Consider the following 17773-nt stretch of genomic DNA (forward strand, 5'->3'; position numbering starts at 1 on the left):
ATTCTAGATAAATATAAAAGTAAGCATATGTTTTAAAGTTACGGTGACTTTATACAATAATAATACAAAACACGCTATGTTCTAAGATAACAATGTTTTAAATTTTGGAAAATATTTTTCCTCAAACATATCTTTCGGCAAGTCAATAGTAGCGCTCCCTCAAACTGTATAGTTTTCGTAACATAATTATTTGTCCTAGCTTTAGTTAATTTTAGTTTATGTTTGTTAAGCGGTGGGCGATTATGAGATATACTAATATAATCATTCGATTATAAATATTAGTTGTTACTGATTAAGTAAATAATTGTCTGCGAATCGACACAATGGTGGAAAGCAAACACGGTGGTTGATCGGATGATGGATCTAAATCCAACCTAAGTAGATACATAAACAACTAAATAATTTAATAAGTACAAATTGTCTTTATTATTAAAAATACCATAAAGATAATATTTAATAATACACATAAATTTAATTATTTTCTAAAAATCACAAATCCAGTTTCTGTCTTTAAGTCATACAGCCGTCAGCGACTCTGGACTTCGAGTCTCTCTATCTCTAGTTATTGCAACAGGATTAGTAATACTAATTAGTAACGTCATTCGATTAAGCAAATAAGTTTGTTACTTATTTTATATTCGAGTATAAATATTAGTAATACAAAATAATTCGATTATAGCAATCAATTGCCCACTGGTTTGTGAAACTACATGCCGTTGTCATTGTGATTTTTTATATCCATTACGTATGAGATATTCAGTAAGTAAAATAATACCACAGAGTACAGATAAATACTTACGAATAAACTATTGACTGATAATACTAATCGCGCATTGTTAAATGACGTCACGGGTCATCCGGCTCATCGTGCTCAGCACGTGTTCATACGGTTCGAATTATAATTGTTTTGATAAATGCTTGCGATTTGCATTTTCTAGAAAGACTTTCATCAAAATCTAAGCGACAATTATTATCGGTTCTACAGAAGACCTTACAACTTTTGTAACTTCTACACACTTGTTGAATTAATTTTCAACTGACATTCGACACGATTTTATTAATTGCAATCTATTTATTTACGGCTCAGCCTTCAACGTAAAGACAAAACAAACATACATAATCATTTATTGTGTAATTGTTGATATTATGTATATAACTGTTGGTTATAACTATGAGTACAAAATCAACAAAATTCTTTAAATTTTGACTTTGGTATTTCTATGGGTCTTCTCATGTTCGGACGCCATTTTTATTCACAAGACAATTCTCTCAGAAGCGAATTTGATGCTTCCAAGTTCCAATCTAGGTCTCTCCGAAATCACGAGCTGATAAACGGTAATTTTTGGAAATTTGCTAACAATGCTATGCCGATTTTGATCGGAATATATGAATCAACATGTCATTCGAATTCATTTGTAATATTTTGTGTAGCAGCAATAGTTACCTACGCATTAATTTCAAAGATAAAAATAATTGACACACACTTTTACACAAATTATTTGCCCCAAATATGGTATAGGGTTGCAAGACAACGATATATTTAATACGATATACTTATATAAACATACATAAATACATATAAACATCCATGACTCGAAAACAAACATCCATATTCATCATATAAATTTTTGTACCTACCGGGACTCGAACCCGCGACCTCTAGCCTAGTAGGCAGGTAGGGTCGCTAACATGGGTACATAGGTCGTCAATAAAAAATTAAATTAACTAAAGACACAATTTTGTTTTATCCTCACTCTCCATATGCACGTGATACCTACCTCCACTTTTTCAATGCGACAAGTTTTTACAGTAACATTTGCCACGTTTCGTATGTGAAATCTGGTATTTTTTGGTTTAGGCACGTGATCGTAAGTCGTAGTCGTCAATGCCAATCCTATTTTTCTTATCCTATTTTTTCCAACACCAGTGAGAAGAAGAATTAAAAGATAATTCTCGTATTATAATCATCAGATCACATAATAGATTTTGTAGACACTCAAGATATCATGTATGTAACTACCTAATCAAAAATAAATGAAGACGTGATGGAGATTTGCTGACGTATAGTGTAACATTGAATGATTATATGTACTACGTACTAGTGATACTAATCCGAACAAACTGCAGGGTATTTAGCGTGGAGCTACATTAAACGAACGCATGGGTGGAGTTAAAAAAAATTCCCTAAATAAATCAATTTTCCATAATATCATCTCGGACCACCCTGTCTGTAGTCTAGTAGCAAGCGCTAGCGTTGGCACTGCCGTTCAGAAAGCGAAGGTGTGTAGTTCGTACAAGTGATTAAAATTTTGTTTTTTTAAATATTAAAATTTTTTTGAATTTTTTTTTATGATAACGGTTAATTTTTTCTAGCCGTGTATTCATTTAATGCCGCCAATATAGCGACATGCTGTATAATAATATATTCATATTCAATTTTAATACATAAGTTGCCCTTTGTCAGCGCGATAACAGTCCTCATCTATAAAATATTCTTCAATGTTCTATAAATAGTAATATGTTGAACGTAGTAGTGAAAGGTCACTGCTTCACTTATACGAGACTAACTATAACAGTATCTCAATACACACGAAGGCTTATTTTAAAGTACACCCTGCACTCAAATGCGTGTTATTGCTACAAACGCTTATCATAAACTAAGAGAGTTGACTAAAGCTGGCCACAACTCGTGATACAAAAATCAAGGTGAGACGTCTTCTTCAAGTACATTGTTCGTGATTTCCTCAATGATAACCTTTGAATTATAACATTGTATTTTTGTTAAACTCTCTACATCTATGTAAAAATATTAATTTATACTAAACATTCATGTGTAAATTCACTCATAATTACACGCTTTATAAACTAAAATCATTGAAAAAGATTTATAACAAATATATTATAAACCTCCTTAGTGACTCGAATATTTTTTTTATGGAAGAGGACAACAAGTGACACTAACATCGCCGCCCACATTCTGCTGTAACACAGAGAAATTCCTGCAGGGTAGCCGTCCTTTTAGGAAAGTGTACGCGCTTTTCTTGAAGGCGCTAACTATGAGCCTGATGAGAAAGCTCAGGGTCACTCAGAGGGCTATGCTCGGAGTTTCACTGCGACATCAAATCAGAAATGAAGAGATCCTTAGGAGAACCAAAGTCATCGACATAGCCCAAATGATTGCGAAACTCAAGTGGCAGTGGGCAGCGCACATAGTCCGTCGAACAGATAGCCGGTGGGGCAGAAAAATCCTCGAATAGCGACCACGTACCGGAAGATGCAGTGTTGGTAGGTTGGTCAAGATCGCCGGAATACGGTGGATGAGCGCAGCGCAGGACCAATCATCATGGAGATCTTTGGGAGAAGTTTTTGTCCAGCAGTGGACGTCTTCCAGCTGATGCTGATGATGACGCTTAGTAGGAAAGAGTCTTAAGGGTCGCAAAGCGCTTGTATGTACATTCCTACCTTCGTTTGTAAATCGCCTCAGTAGATACTCAAGGCCAAAACCAAATACAATTGGCGGTAGGTAATAGTCCGCCTACTTTCAAGAGAGCCATAAGTGAGGTTATCGCTACATTACATTTATGAGAAAAAAGAATAAAAAACGAATATCACAAATCATTGAACAACGTATTTAAATGCGTCCGTAAACACGTAGTACATGAATGAATCTGTCAATTTATTGGACTTTCTTTCCCGTCCACTTATCTACAATATTGATTTCATAAACTAAACGATACGATCGAATTTCTTCATTAAATTCACTTTATTTGACAGAACGAAAAATTAATAATGAAAAATAGTTGGAATTAACATTTAGCTAATTTGTTATTTTTTTTAAATGTAACCTTTTTCATGTCATCAAAACCAGCTAAAAACTATAAGTATAGCGCAAGTTTCTCTCGGGGAATCGTAGACCAGTGCCCGAAGAAATTTATGTCTTCTATCGTGTCCTCTCCTAAGAAGCTCGCAGAACGGAGTAAAATTAACCTTGTATAATTTAACCCCCGAAGAACATAATTTGCGCGTTAACCACTAATAAACCCTATCTGCCTTATCACCGATCTTCGACATCACTCCTCTTTATGCTCCGCCTAGTATTGCAATATGGAGTCTCGAAAATTCGAACGCTTGCCAATTCTGCGGTAATCTGAAAGGCAAAGCCAAATTGAAACAGAGTGCAGGTCTGGCCGGCTGAAGTAATGCTATAATCGCTGGTCTGGCGCACCACAGTATCAGCTCCGAACCATTTGACCGCGGACAATGCAAAGCAAACTAAAATTGTGGGGAACTAATGCTCTTTGAATGGCTACGATCACTTGGCGTTGCGAAGAGACGTCCATTCATTATGTGTCTTCTAGCGCATTCGTCACATACTGGATTCGTTCACACTATATCCGGTGTTATTTTTCAATAATAATCGGATCTAAATGTGAAGAGTTTTATATAAAAAGTACTGCAACCGGCTTAACCATCTCTTTATAGGGATTGAGAATGGCTTGTCTTCGTCGTAGGCGCTCGCCACCCTAAAATTACACAATATTCAAATATTATAAAAACCTGACACAAAATATAACAATACAAAGGCAATATAAGAGTAGATTACATTTTTGTTATCTTTGATTTGTTTATATTGATCTCGTATTTAGGTAGGTCAATACCTACTCGGTAGGCACACGGAAACCGGAACTGTACAAAACGATTACCTTTATACAATAAAGCTTCGCGTGTTTAGGGCGTCCCTAGACTGCACTGTTATTTTTTTTCGGTGTGCCATTTTGTAGTGTATCCAGTAAGCATACTTTTTTGTGATTTGGGAACCGTTTAAGGAAAAGTTTTAATTTTATAATATCTATAACAACAAACATGGCTTCCATCCGATGATTGAATTATATATTTTAAAAAAATGCATATTTACGTACGTACAATTATTTATAATATCAACGAGTACTTACTGATTATTTGAATAAGCTGGGTACCTAGTACGACATTTACCTCTATTACTGAAATAGATAAGATAATAATCGAAGATAGGCAGGTACTTCATTATACTTATATACATAAATGCATGATTCATACCTACTTTAAATTTATAATTATTATGACGAGTACTCACGATAAGTATATTAATTTAATAATAATAATAACTGTGTTCAAGTTCCGCGATGATAATAGTTAAAAAACATAATATATCTATACTTGATTGAATTACTTCTCAGAGAATTTAAAAATAAAGAACAAATAAAGAGTACAGGGGAAAAACAAGGAATGTCAGTAAAAAATAAAAAATGAACTCACAATGCCATCTAGCGACATTTGTGTGTACCCAAACCTCAGCAAAAAATTTGGAAACAACAATCGTCGATGTCACAGTTACAGCTAAATAATTGCTTGTTTGTACTTGTCAAGAATCGTGAACGTCCGCGCGCGAAAATGCAAAAATAAGGAATGTCAACTTTGACAGCCCAGACGTCGGGCGGGCCGGGCGCCATTGACTGAAGTCTGACGCATGGTGCGGAATGTTTGATGGTTACGTGTGTATATTAATCCAGTTTTAAATGATTTGTCGCTTCACAAGTAATAAGTACTTATGTTCCTTGCTTCACAAAGTTGAGAGTTTGTGATCAAAAATTAGCAACAACAGTGAATGTCATTGACCATCATTGTACTTGGACTTTTCTGTGTGACTCTTTTAAAGTTTAATAAAACTGTCTAAGAATTTCTTGTTATATTTTACTTATTTTTAGTTTAGTATTGAATCATATAATAATCCTGATAAAATGGAAATAAAAAAATTGTTTTAAACAATTTAGACAAAAAAATATAGACTTTCATTAGTTTTATTTTGAGTTTATGTAATTTAACGAACAATTGACATTCATTGTTTTTCCCCTGTAGTCTTCAAATAATATTGTTCGTTGTAGAAATCTTAAAACAATTAGACTGTTTTAGGTAGTCAAGAAGTCTTTAAAAAGTCTGATTTATAATCTGGGGAAGGTAATGGAGAACTTTTTTTCTATAATGGCCTATAATTCCTGTTCAAATTGACTAGGCGTTTGGCCATTAAGTTTACCGGATGTGGCTGTCATTTGTTCGGCGTCCTTCTTAGTCTAAGAGCGTAAAAATAAAAAATTGGCAGTTGTAGAGACTGCCGATAGAAGACTTAGAACTTTTAGTATTAAAATTTCATAATTTTTAAAAACAATTATTAATTTGCACAGTTATGTATACTTAACATTGAACTTTTCACTAAATCCATTCAATCTCACTAATAAGATATACACAGTACTACATCATATGTTGCAGAATTCGTCAGCTTTATACTGCTATAAGAATTTCTGTAACGCGAATTCACGAGATTTCACACATCCAAAAAGTGTCTAATTACATATTTTTTTTTTTTTATTATTTATCGCTTGCTATCATGAGCATGTCGAAAACGCGACAAACCCCCCTACGCTCCAACGCGGCTAAAGAAGTTTTCACTTCAAAAATAAATTATAATCTATCATTCCGCATTCTAAGCATCATGATTGAGGATTTGAGTATTTTATTTTTCAATATATTGAAACGCGTCCTCTCTTACAGACCAGCAGGATCAATACAAGTGACTGAAAATTCTTTTATAAAAAAACTTCAATCATCTGGTCGAAGTCTCGTCGTATTTTACGGTTCCCAAACTGGTACTGGAGAAGAATTTGCGGGACGACTCGCTAAAGAAGGTATTCGTTACAAGATGAAGGGTATGGTTGCTGATCCAGAAGAGTGTGACATGGTATGTATTTATCTGATAAATAATATTTTTCCTCTAGCCGTTTTGTGATGCTTGACTACCATCAAGAAAAAAAAGGATGTAGATACCTCATTCTATTACTTATATGTCGTATGACTATAACAACAAAGTGTCTTACTAATACTATTAAAACTTATTTTTATAGGAAGAACTAACAAAATTAAAGGACATTCCTAACTCTCTTGCGGTATTTTGTGTGGCAACTTATGGTGAAGGAGATCCTACCGACAATGCCATGGACTTCTATGAATGGCTGAAAAATGGAGAACCCGATTTGACAGGATTGAATTATGCTGTAAGTGTGAAAAACATTGCCACTTTATTAATTACTCCATTAGAGGCCCTCGCATTAATTAGCTTAGTAATCGGTTTATTTCAAAAGCAATTCTAGAACTGTAACTGTAACTACAAGCGGCTAATTTCCGGAAAATCTATACACATTGTCCGTCGTCAAAATCATCGCGTAGCTCTCGAGAGTAGCCCATTTGTAATTAATTAATTTCTGTCAGCTATTGCTCTCTTCGCTGAGCGTCCGCAAGGAAAATTATAACCATGGCCCATACGACAAGAAAGGTCGATCTTATTGCCTCGGAACTCAATTCTGACGGGCACCGAATGACGGTCATAAATCGCAATGTCCGATGAAATATATAATCTTCATTGTATATTGATATTATTCGAATGGATGGGTTAGTATTTCTACCACCGTTTGCCACTACATTCTCATTTCCTAGAAATAAATCGTACATCCACGATATGGATCTCAAGGAAATTTCATTCTTGTACCACCACTGCAATGCAATTGCATTGCAAAAGCTGATCCTGCTCGTCTCGTCCCTTATTTTCATAAAAATAAAACAAATCTGGAAATGAGTCCATCAGCGGAGATTCCAGGTAGACCCTAAAAGCCTATAATTTTATTGGTATTGTAAGAAAGCATTGGCCGTGGTGATTACTTATGATTTCATTACAGCTAACAATAAATAAAAGGTGCTTAAATAAAAAAATCTACCATTAGCCCAATTCGCATTAAAATAACAACACAAAACGTGTTTGGAGTCTCTGGTGACACTTTGAATACCAAAATCGAAAAGAATATTATTCCCACAAAAGCAACACATGGTATATACTCTGGGTATCACATTCAAGGACATTGACCTGTATAAGTACCACAGGCTGTTCCTTATGTTTGACTGCAAATTTTTTGTGACTATTTGAAGCGCCACTTGCGAGCGTCCAGAGAACTAATTTTGACCTATAATAGAAATGGCTGCGAGCTAAGCATATAGTACTCTGATGTATTATTGCATTTTGAATTAGTTTCGGTCGTTTTCCGTGCTATTTATACTTCAGGAATCAACGTTATAATCTACACAATTTTTTTATGTAAATAGTTTTCATATCGATGTTTGATTGTCATCACTAGTTTTAGTACCGCAGACTCTCGCTATATAGCCAACAGCGCCAAAATGGCGAATATCAAACCGGCACAAAAGCACTTTTACAGCCGCCAGTACAGTGGTAAATAGTAGAGGTCAGTGTTCAAGGATCATTACTACGATCAAATACCTACCAAATGTTTATCCTGTTTCTATGTAATTCAATAGAATAAGATACTCTATGTTGACAATGACAGTTCTCAGTTGACAGTTTGACGTTTTGTTATCAAGATGATAGCCGATTTTGAAGTTATTGTCATTAAAGTTATTGTCACTGTCAGCACTCACCTGTTGTTTGTGTCGTGATTTGTGATTCTTCACGCTCGTGATATTATTTTACGAAATATCTCCTATTTTTCTGTTATTAAAATACTGTGTTAGTATGTGTTGTAATAATGTAAGCGGATTGTTTTTTTAAATATTAACTGCGCACATAATGTAATCAAAATGTTAGGTGTGGGAGTTTTACACGTACAGGTTTTAACTCGGTTTATTTCAAAAAATTTGAGCAGGAAACTAATTTCGCCCTTTCCGAAATTGAAACACATGGTACGATGTTTATAATTGGTAATTGTTTACAGTTTTTTTTATTTTTTCGACTATGATATTGATGTAATGTGTCATTTTGATGATGTAATATATTTGTCCTATTGTAGGTATTTGGACTTGGGAACAAAACATATGAGCATTATAATGCTGTTGCTATTTATATGGACAAGCGTATGGAAGAGCTAGGTGCTACAAGAGTATATGAGTGTGGACTAGGTGATGATGATGCCAAGTAAGTTAATAATATTCAACTGTATAACTTAATCATATTCAAGACACCTGATGGTAGTGCTCTCTTCTTAATGGAAGTAAAAGCATACAAACATACATTTGGGTTACCTGATGATTTGTGATCACCATGGCCCATACTTGTTACACAAAAGGGCTCTAATACATGAATGGTATTAACCTTAAAATGTTGATGAAACATATATTTAAATTTGACAACTGAAACACATTGGTATATGGAACAAGTGGAGCTATCAGGGGGTGCCAAGGGCGCTATTGGCACACTTATTATGAGCAAAATTCAATTGTTCATATTTTGAATGAGCAACCTTTGAGGGGGTCACTCTTTGTATGACTTTATTATTTCTTTGTTTTTAGTATTGAAGATGACTTTATCACATGGAAAGACAAATTTTGGCCTGCAGTTTGTGAAAAATTCAATATTGAAAGTACTGGAGAAGAAGAACTGACAAGACAGTTTAGTTTAGTGACACATCCACCAGGTGAAATAGCACCAAATGATGTCTTTACTGGTGAAATCTCTAGACTACATTCGCTTCAAAATCAAAGACCGTAAGTAAAATAATGCTTTTTCATTATCTATTAATGTGAGTAGGTATGCTCTAAATACAAAGACTGACTAACTTAGTAAGGTATAAGTTGTATAGGAATTTAGGGCAGACATTTTGAAATTTTCGTTTTTTGTTTGGTTATTATTATTAAAATTAAAAAAAAAATGTTTATATTGGATGAAATTAACTTGCAGAATTTGCAGATAAAAGAATTAGGTTGGACTTAGTATCCCATAGCATTAATTAGGAGATTCTTCTCAGATCTGAGGCATTCTTTTTGGAATGGGTTTTTGACATTCAATAAGTGATATCATGTCCTATTTCGAATATAAATATTTGAATTTATGAAAATGGTGCACTACCTTGTAATAAGAGTGGTAGCATTATAATCGTGGACTAAAGTTCTATCAACTACAATATTTTTTACCTCCTTATTCATGCTATGGGATACTATGTTTTAACCCTAGCCACTGTTATTATGTGTATATATCTTATATCTTTAAACGAGCAATTCTTGTATATATATATTGTAGATTATATATATATTAATCTGAATCTCGGAAGCGCCTCCAACGATTTTCATAAAATTAAGTATGCAGGGGATTTCGGGGGTGATAAATCGATCTAGCTAGGTTACAATTAAAAAAAAATGGTTTTATCCATGTTTGAATGAGAAACAGCTACAATAACATTAGAATACAAAGGTAAATTTCGCCACTATATACAAGACTATTATAGCTCTAATGGGACATTGGGTGATCCGGAAAGCAGAAGACCCCGGTTCGAATCCAGATGTCCTATTAGTTTTTTTTTTGTTCAAGTTTTGTACATTCTTAAAAATCCGAGCAAGGCTCGGTCGTCCGGATATTTATATATTATTATAGAAATCTGAGAATCTTACACACACACAATTCTATATCACATATATTTCTAAAGAAGTAATCTGGCAAAATTAAAAATTATTGTTTATTGTAATACTTGTGTGTTTATTTACACAGGCCCTTTGATGCGAAGAATCCATTTTTGGCACAAATTACTGTTAACAGAGAGCTGCACAAAGGTGGTGATAGATCATGTTTGCATGTAGAATTAGATATATCTGGATCCAAGATGAGATATGAGGCTGGTTTGTATTAATTTTATTTGAAATTTGCACTGTCCAATGTCACTGTCAAAGACCAATGTTGTGCTTAACACTTTAACAGTCCTCATATAGAGCCATGTCAGTGTTCTGTTGTAGAGCCTAAAGAATAGCACAGGTATTGTTTACCTGACTGCTCCTTGTGTATCACATACGGTACATTGGACTGTTAAGTTGTTAAGGACGTTTTAGTTAAACACAAGCTTAAAACTGTTTTGTAACCGAAAAAGTTAAACTCCATTTTAAATGCCATTATCGTTTGATCACTGTCTAACAAAACACTTGTCTAAGCCATGTTTTAATTTTTTTTTGTAATAGCACTGTTGATGTCTTATTAATGTCTGTCCCTGTCATGTAATTCTGTAGCGATAAAGATAAGATAAAGACAAAGATTTAAAATTTGGATTAACTTTACTTCACATTTATGAATAACACAGATACTGTTGAAACATTTTCAATTCTGTGTGTGTTTGGCACTTAGAATTGAGAATCCTACGGTCTGAAAAAGTTATTTTTTCTGCATGGTAAGATGAAACACAAGTATCATGGGATCACCTTGCAAGTGATTACCACCTCCAAACCCTCCTGCAACACCTAAGAAATTCCATAAGCTATTTTTCATAATCTCAGTACTTTTATAAAAAAAAAATACTACTTCATAATACTTGTCATCTATGTCTTTCTAAACCATTCATTGAATTGTTATGAGCTTTTGCAAATCAGAGTGGTGTTTATAAAGAGGGTTTTTATCCTTTTTTTTTTATTAATGGTGATTTTTTGTTGCATAATATAGACTAATATCAAATCTACACACATCAACATATTTAATGTTGTTAAATATGTGATAAAAATGAATCATGGTGAAACATGTGTGTGTGCCAAGCTTAGCTAGTATTACTATATAAAATTTAACTCTAAAGATTTTTTTTAGGTGATCATGTTGCTGTGTATCCAATAAACGACACAGACTTGGTAAATCGGTTAGGAGAGTTGAGTGGTGCAGATTTAGACGAAGTATTCTCACTAATTAACACAGATCAAGAGAGCACAAAGAAACACCCATTCCCCTGTCCGACATCATACCGTACTGCACTCTCACACTATTTAGAAATTACCGCGTTGCCACGGACACATATTCTGAGAGAATTAGTGGAATACTGTTCAAATGAAGAGGTATGATTACGGTTGAATTGAATGGTGGAAATAAGCAATTTATATTTTTTAACTTTATAATGACTTGTTTTATTTTTAATTATAGGATAAAAATAAACTACTTTTAATGGCCACTAGTTCTCCAGAAGGTAAAGCGCTCTATCAATCTTTTGTGGTTGATGCGTGTAGGAACATAGTGCATATATTGGAAGACATTAAATCCTGTAAGCCTCCTTTGGACCATGTCTGTGAACTTCTGCCTCGACTTCAACCGAGATATTATTCAATTTCATCCAGCCCAAAAGTAAGTGCTTATTATATGTATATATATTATTTTACCAGTGGGAGGCTCCTTTGCACAGGAAGCCGGCTAGATTATTGGTACCACAACGGCGCCTATTTCTGCCGTGAAGCAGTAATGTGTAAACATTACTGTGTTTCGGTCTGTATGGCGCCGTAGCTAGTGAAATTACTGGGAGAATGAGATTTAATCACATGGCTCAAGGTGACGAGCGCAATTGATGTGCCACTCAGAATTTTTGGGTTTTTCAAGAATCCTGAGCGGCACTGCATTGTAGTGGGCAGGGCGTATCAATTACCATCAGCTGAACGTCCTGCTCGTCTCGTGTCGTATTATCATAAAAAAATGCATTTCATTATGCTTGCTACAATACTTACAAAACTGTGCAATATTCTGTTCGCTTGCACCTCATTATCAATCAATGAAAATCCTCCAAATTGCTGTTCTCAATTTATCATGTATAATCATATTAACTTAACTACATCCACACTATTAAATTAGAAAGTACAGTCATGTGTCATTATATTGTGTCCTATTTGAATGTCCTAATGAAAGAGCATGATTTTATATGAATTAATTAGTGGAAATGGGTTTTTTTGAAAAAAGATAAGAAAGGTATAAGCGCTTTTTACGTAGTTCCCATGTCGTATTAGTCTATCGTCCTGTAAACACCGCGCGAGGATGCTCATTCCATAGTTTTGTTGTTTGTGGAAGAAAATTTCTAAATAACAGCACTGTAGGAGGAGCGCCAGATATCCAGATGGTGATATCCAAGATTTTTCGACAAAGAACCATTTGTTTTTCTGTTTTACAATTTATCTTGGGAAACAAATTCAATATTAATGTTTTTGTTTCGGATCATTTATACGTCTAGATATACTTAACAGCTGTGAAAACGTCGAAAAAAATGAGGTTGGCTTTAACCTCTATTTCGAGAAATGTACATACAGTTATACAAAATGCCAAATACAAATCATGAGTGTAAGACGGAGCTTGTCACGCACACTAAAGTAATGAACCTGGCCTATTTTCATCGGTTTTTTTTAGAGCAAGAGACTCTATCTAGATGAATAAATTATCTATGGTTTTTGTGTAGTATTCATCAATATCTTGGTCCCTATAGCTGCATCCAGAAACTGTGCACGTGACGGCGGTGGTAGTGAAGTACAAGACAGCAACAGGCCGCATCAACAAAGGAGTGGCCACAACATGGCTGGCAGAGCATAAGCCGGAAGAGGGGAAACCCCTGCCCCGAGTACCGGTCTACATCAGGAAGTCACAATTCCGGTACGATAAATCCACATTATACTGTACTAACACACACACACCCACGTGCATGCAGTCATACTCAGGACCAAAAACACATACGCGCTTGCACGCACACCAACACTCAACACATACATTTATTCTGCACCAATAAATTTAATTAGTACTTAGTAATGTAAACAAAGATTATGTTCGTTTACTATTTAGTAAAATCGTTAATCACCGTTAAGAATTGAAATGGAGAAAGAGCGGTGTCTTTCAATATAGGCATTAATTGCTAACCGTAGAACACTGGCCCAAATTATGTTATTTTATATTATTTAAATTATTAGTTATTCCTCCTCCTCGCGTCGGTTTCCTCAGTGCTGAGGGTCGTGATCATCTCGACAGAGTACTTTTTTGCGTATTATTTGCCGCCATCTGCCCCTGTCGGAAGCAGAGTGTAAAGCGTCGTGGACATTGGTTTCAAGGGCAGTGCGAATCTGATCGGTCCATCGCATGGGGCTCCTTCCTCTTGGTCTTCTTCCCTCCACCTTCCCTGTTACCATCAGTCTCTCCAGGTTGTCTTCATCCCTTCTGGCGATGTGACCGAAGTATTCTAGGACCCTACGCAAGCAGATGGTAGAGAGCCTAGTCACAATGCCCAGCTGTTTCAGGATCGACACATTAGTTCGGTGTGCAGTCCAAGGTATGCCCGACATCCTTCTCCAGCACCACAGTTATTTAAATAATGTAAATAAATATATTTTGATGTCTTAATGTGTGATAATGCACACAACATACAGTTTACGTCCTCCTCCTTGTGTTGTTTTCCTCATTGCTGAGGGTCGTGACCTCCACGAATTTTCCGGACGATCGCTTTCCATTTGCTACGTTCTTCAGCATAGTGAATAGCTTCGTGGACGTTTTTATTGGCGGTGACGTCGGAGTCCTGCCTCTCGGTCGCTTGCCTTGTAATTTCCCAGCAACCAGAAGCTCTCCTAAGTTGTCGCTTTTCTTTTTGACGATGTGACCGAAAAATTCAATGATCCTACGTAGGCAGATGGTCGATAGTCTCGCGGTGACCCCCACTTCATGCAGAACGGAAATATTTGTGCGATGCGCAGTCCAGGGTATGGCAAGCATTTTCGTGATGCAAGTGAGTGTGGGCAATGCTGATCACTTATCATCAGGTATTGCTAATGAAACATTGTAATAAATTATTTCATACTGGCTATGCGATTGATAGCGACTTTGACCGCTTACACACATGACATAGTGCATATAATAATCTTTTTTCTTAAAACTTTTTTATATGTATAAGTATATATTTTTTAAATGTACAAAATTTTCTCATTTATTTACTTACATGTCAACTACAATATAACATGTAAAGTGACGCAACAAAAATATTCAAACGCCAAATTATGCTTAAAAGTAATGCCTTATAAGAGTAAGACAATAAAGTGAATTTGAATGAAAAGTAAACGATAAAACTATGAGTTATTGAGTAAAATTCTAGTACCACGTTTCGAACGTCAATACCGAAAAGTTATGCGTCAGATTTGAGAACTTGGGCAACAAACTATATAGCCCTTTCTTACAGACCTACCCTATATATACACAAATTTTCAAACAAATTGGCTTAGACGTTTCGGAGGAGTTTGGTAACAAACACCGGGACACGATAATTTTATACATAAGATGACGTAAAATTATTAGGTGCCAATGACATCGCTTTAAGGATAAAGTAATTAATATATTGTCTATGACGTAACAACACATTGATAGTCCTACTCTTGATCTACTACCACTAATTTTAATTATCGTTGCGTGAAGATATGGAATTGGAACTGATAACAACTACGAAGTTTTTTTTAAACTAAGTTTATTTTACGGAAGAGGAGGACAAACCAGCACTCATAATTAAGGGTCACCTGATGGTATGTGATCACCGAGGCTCATACTCTTTTGTAACACCAGAGGAACCATATCGGTAGGTGGCGGGTGAGGATAATGTCATATCGACCTAGATATAACTTAAACTTAGATAATTTATACGTCTAGATGGACCGAATAAATTTTGGGGGTTCTCCATACTTAGAACTGAAACTCAAATTTTTTTTCATCAGACTCATACGTGTGGATAACTACCTATTGGATTGGTTAGAGGTTTTGTAATAAGTGGAAGGTATTATTTTAGTTTGTGACGTGTAATATAGTTCATTTAAGGAATCAAGTCGCGTTATTCTTCGGAAAGAATTCTTCGGCTCAATGAATGTGAGCCAAGTTACATTAATTATATATACATAAATACATAGACCAACACATATTTATCACATATTCCACCACCTGTAACAGAAATAAAGGGAAGTGTCTCATCGTCTCATCATCGTCGTGATTATCAACACCATTATATCAAAATGACAAAAAAAATCCTTGATGATCAGTTTCCATTACTAAATTTAATAAAAATTATAAAAACAATGTGAAAAAGTTATCCCACAAAAAACGCAAATATGACAATTCATTACAATGACTGTTATTGTGTGCAAACGTATAATTCACAAATTTATCGCTAATTAATTCACAACTTAACCTCGCGTGACTATAATGTCCATAATTTTAGAAAGAATTTTTGAAGTTTCAAATTGTAATAATGCTGTTACTTGTACAAAACAAAAGTGGCCGCGTGGTTGCGATATACCTCCGAATATGGAAGGGTGTCGTAGGGCTCCCTATAACTGAATCACAGCTATAGGCATTTTAGCGAGAAATTTTTGTATTTGCAAAAAAAAAAAAAACAAAATTTTTTGTAGAAGTTTGTTTAGGCCAGCATTGTAATGTAATGTACAGTACCTAGGGGTTAATGGTATTTGAACAACATTTCTAATGCTCTCATTTTAGTGACTAATAATAAAGATAATTAGATAGTTATGATTAAAAATGGATTGCTTTTCATTTTAATTGTAAAAAAATGAAAATAATCCGCTCCACATTTTTTTTTATTTAGGAAATGTTCAATGCTTATGTTCAAAATCGTGGTACAATTGCAACCCCCACGTTAAACATGTAGTTGTTTTACAGCCTATATATTATTAGACCTAGACATAGACTGATAATATTATCCGCGCACACACATATATCATGTGAGGAGAATGGCTGATCAACACGTTTTACTGTCAAAATTCGCCCCAATTAGGACTCGTTTGAGTCACGTAGTCGTGACATAATTTTATCTCGGCGTTCTTCTGTGTTGTAGGTTACCGTTACAAAGTCAAACACCGATAGTGATGGTCGGGCCCGGCACCGGACTGGCTCCGTTCCGTGGCTTCCTGCAGGAGCGCTCGTTCGCTCGCAAGAACGGCAAGGACGTCGGCGACACAATCCTCTACTTCGGCTGCAGACATCGGGATCAGGACTACATTTATCAACAGGTATGGCAACATTGATATTGATAGTTGAATGCAGTCGCGGTTTGGGGTAAAGAGCGCAGGGAGCATCTCCCCCCGCTGCCCCCGCCCTCGCCTCGCGCCCCTGCAGTATAGTGATGTGCCGTAGTCGTCACTTACCGTGTTATCGCGTTAATACCAAAGTTGCGATGCCGTGTTTTTTTTTAATAATGAGTCCATCCAATCCGAGTCCATCAAGTTCCGTTCGAAAAATGCGAGTTTTTATTACAAAAAACACGATCACTACAAGCACGAGAAAATATGTCTCAAGAAAAGGCTCGACGGATCACAAGGGTAGCACGAAAAATATGTCAAGCATTACACGGCGTCTTATATGTTTTTCAATCTAGTTTTGAAAAGTTTTTTTTTCTACAAACATAATAATTGCTGCTGGAACCGATTTTGATTGACAAGTCGTAAACAGTCACCCACCACTGGCAATTGTCATTAGCTCCTTAGTATTTTGAATATCAAGCGGTTGGCTAACGTTCACATTGACGAACCAAAATAGGCCAGGCTTTATTGGGCTGTCAATTCGTCTATACCGTAGTATAATCTATGTTGTATACAAATTATACGATAAAAATATTGCGCAACGGTCAGCACTGTTTTTTTTTTGAGAGGATTACTTAATCCTGTTTGGCTCTCGTTATATTTTATATAGCCTTTGTATAGGCAAAAATACATATCGTACTACAAGTACCAAATATGTTCAAAATACATTATATATTTATATTTTGGGCTTTTAATAAGTATAATGTAAACTTTTATGATATTCATTTACATCTTGCTCGATCGCACAGTTTCAAAAATATATTAGAGGATACAGTTTGTGATTATATAATCTCATTTAAGTTAGCAAAAATCCGTTTGATTTTGTTCTAAATTTTAGATTTTTTTTTTG

At 35.2% G+C, this 17773-nt stretch overlaps 1 protein-coding gene across 2 annotated transcripts in view; it reads left to right on the forward strand.

The window, feature by feature from the left end:
- Nucleotides 1-17773, forward strand: part of LOC126966923 (NADPH--cytochrome P450 reductase) — a 49650-nt gene that overhangs the window by 16534 nt on the left and 15343 nt on the right. The window contains exons 2-10 of one of the 2 annotated variants that reach the window (XM_050811216.1): nucleotides 6586-6772; nucleotides 6936-7085; nucleotides 8886-9010; nucleotides 9385-9579; nucleotides 10577-10704; nucleotides 11651-11892; nucleotides 11978-12175; nucleotides 13296-13459; nucleotides 16680-16854. In XM_050811216.1, the coding sequence (XP_050667173.1) occupies nucleotides 6586-6772; nucleotides 6936-7085; nucleotides 8886-9010; nucleotides 9385-9579; nucleotides 10577-10704; nucleotides 11651-11892; nucleotides 11978-12175; nucleotides 13296-13459; nucleotides 16680-16854 (1564 nt within the window). Of the gene's footprint in view, nucleotides 1-6585; nucleotides 6773-6935; nucleotides 7086-8544; nucleotides 8779-8885; nucleotides 9011-9384; nucleotides 9580-10576; nucleotides 10705-11650; nucleotides 11893-11977; nucleotides 12176-13295; nucleotides 13460-16679; nucleotides 16855-17773 lie in introns of those variants that run through there. The other variant, XM_050811217.1, reaches the window with a different exon arrangement.

Source organism: Leptidea sinapis, chromosome 11, assembly GCF_905404315.1.
Source record: "Leptidea sinapis chromosome 11, ilLepSina1.1, whole genome shotgun sequence".
NCBI classification, from domain to species: domain Eukaryota; kingdom Metazoa; phylum Arthropoda; class Insecta; order Lepidoptera; family Pieridae; genus Leptidea; species Leptidea sinapis.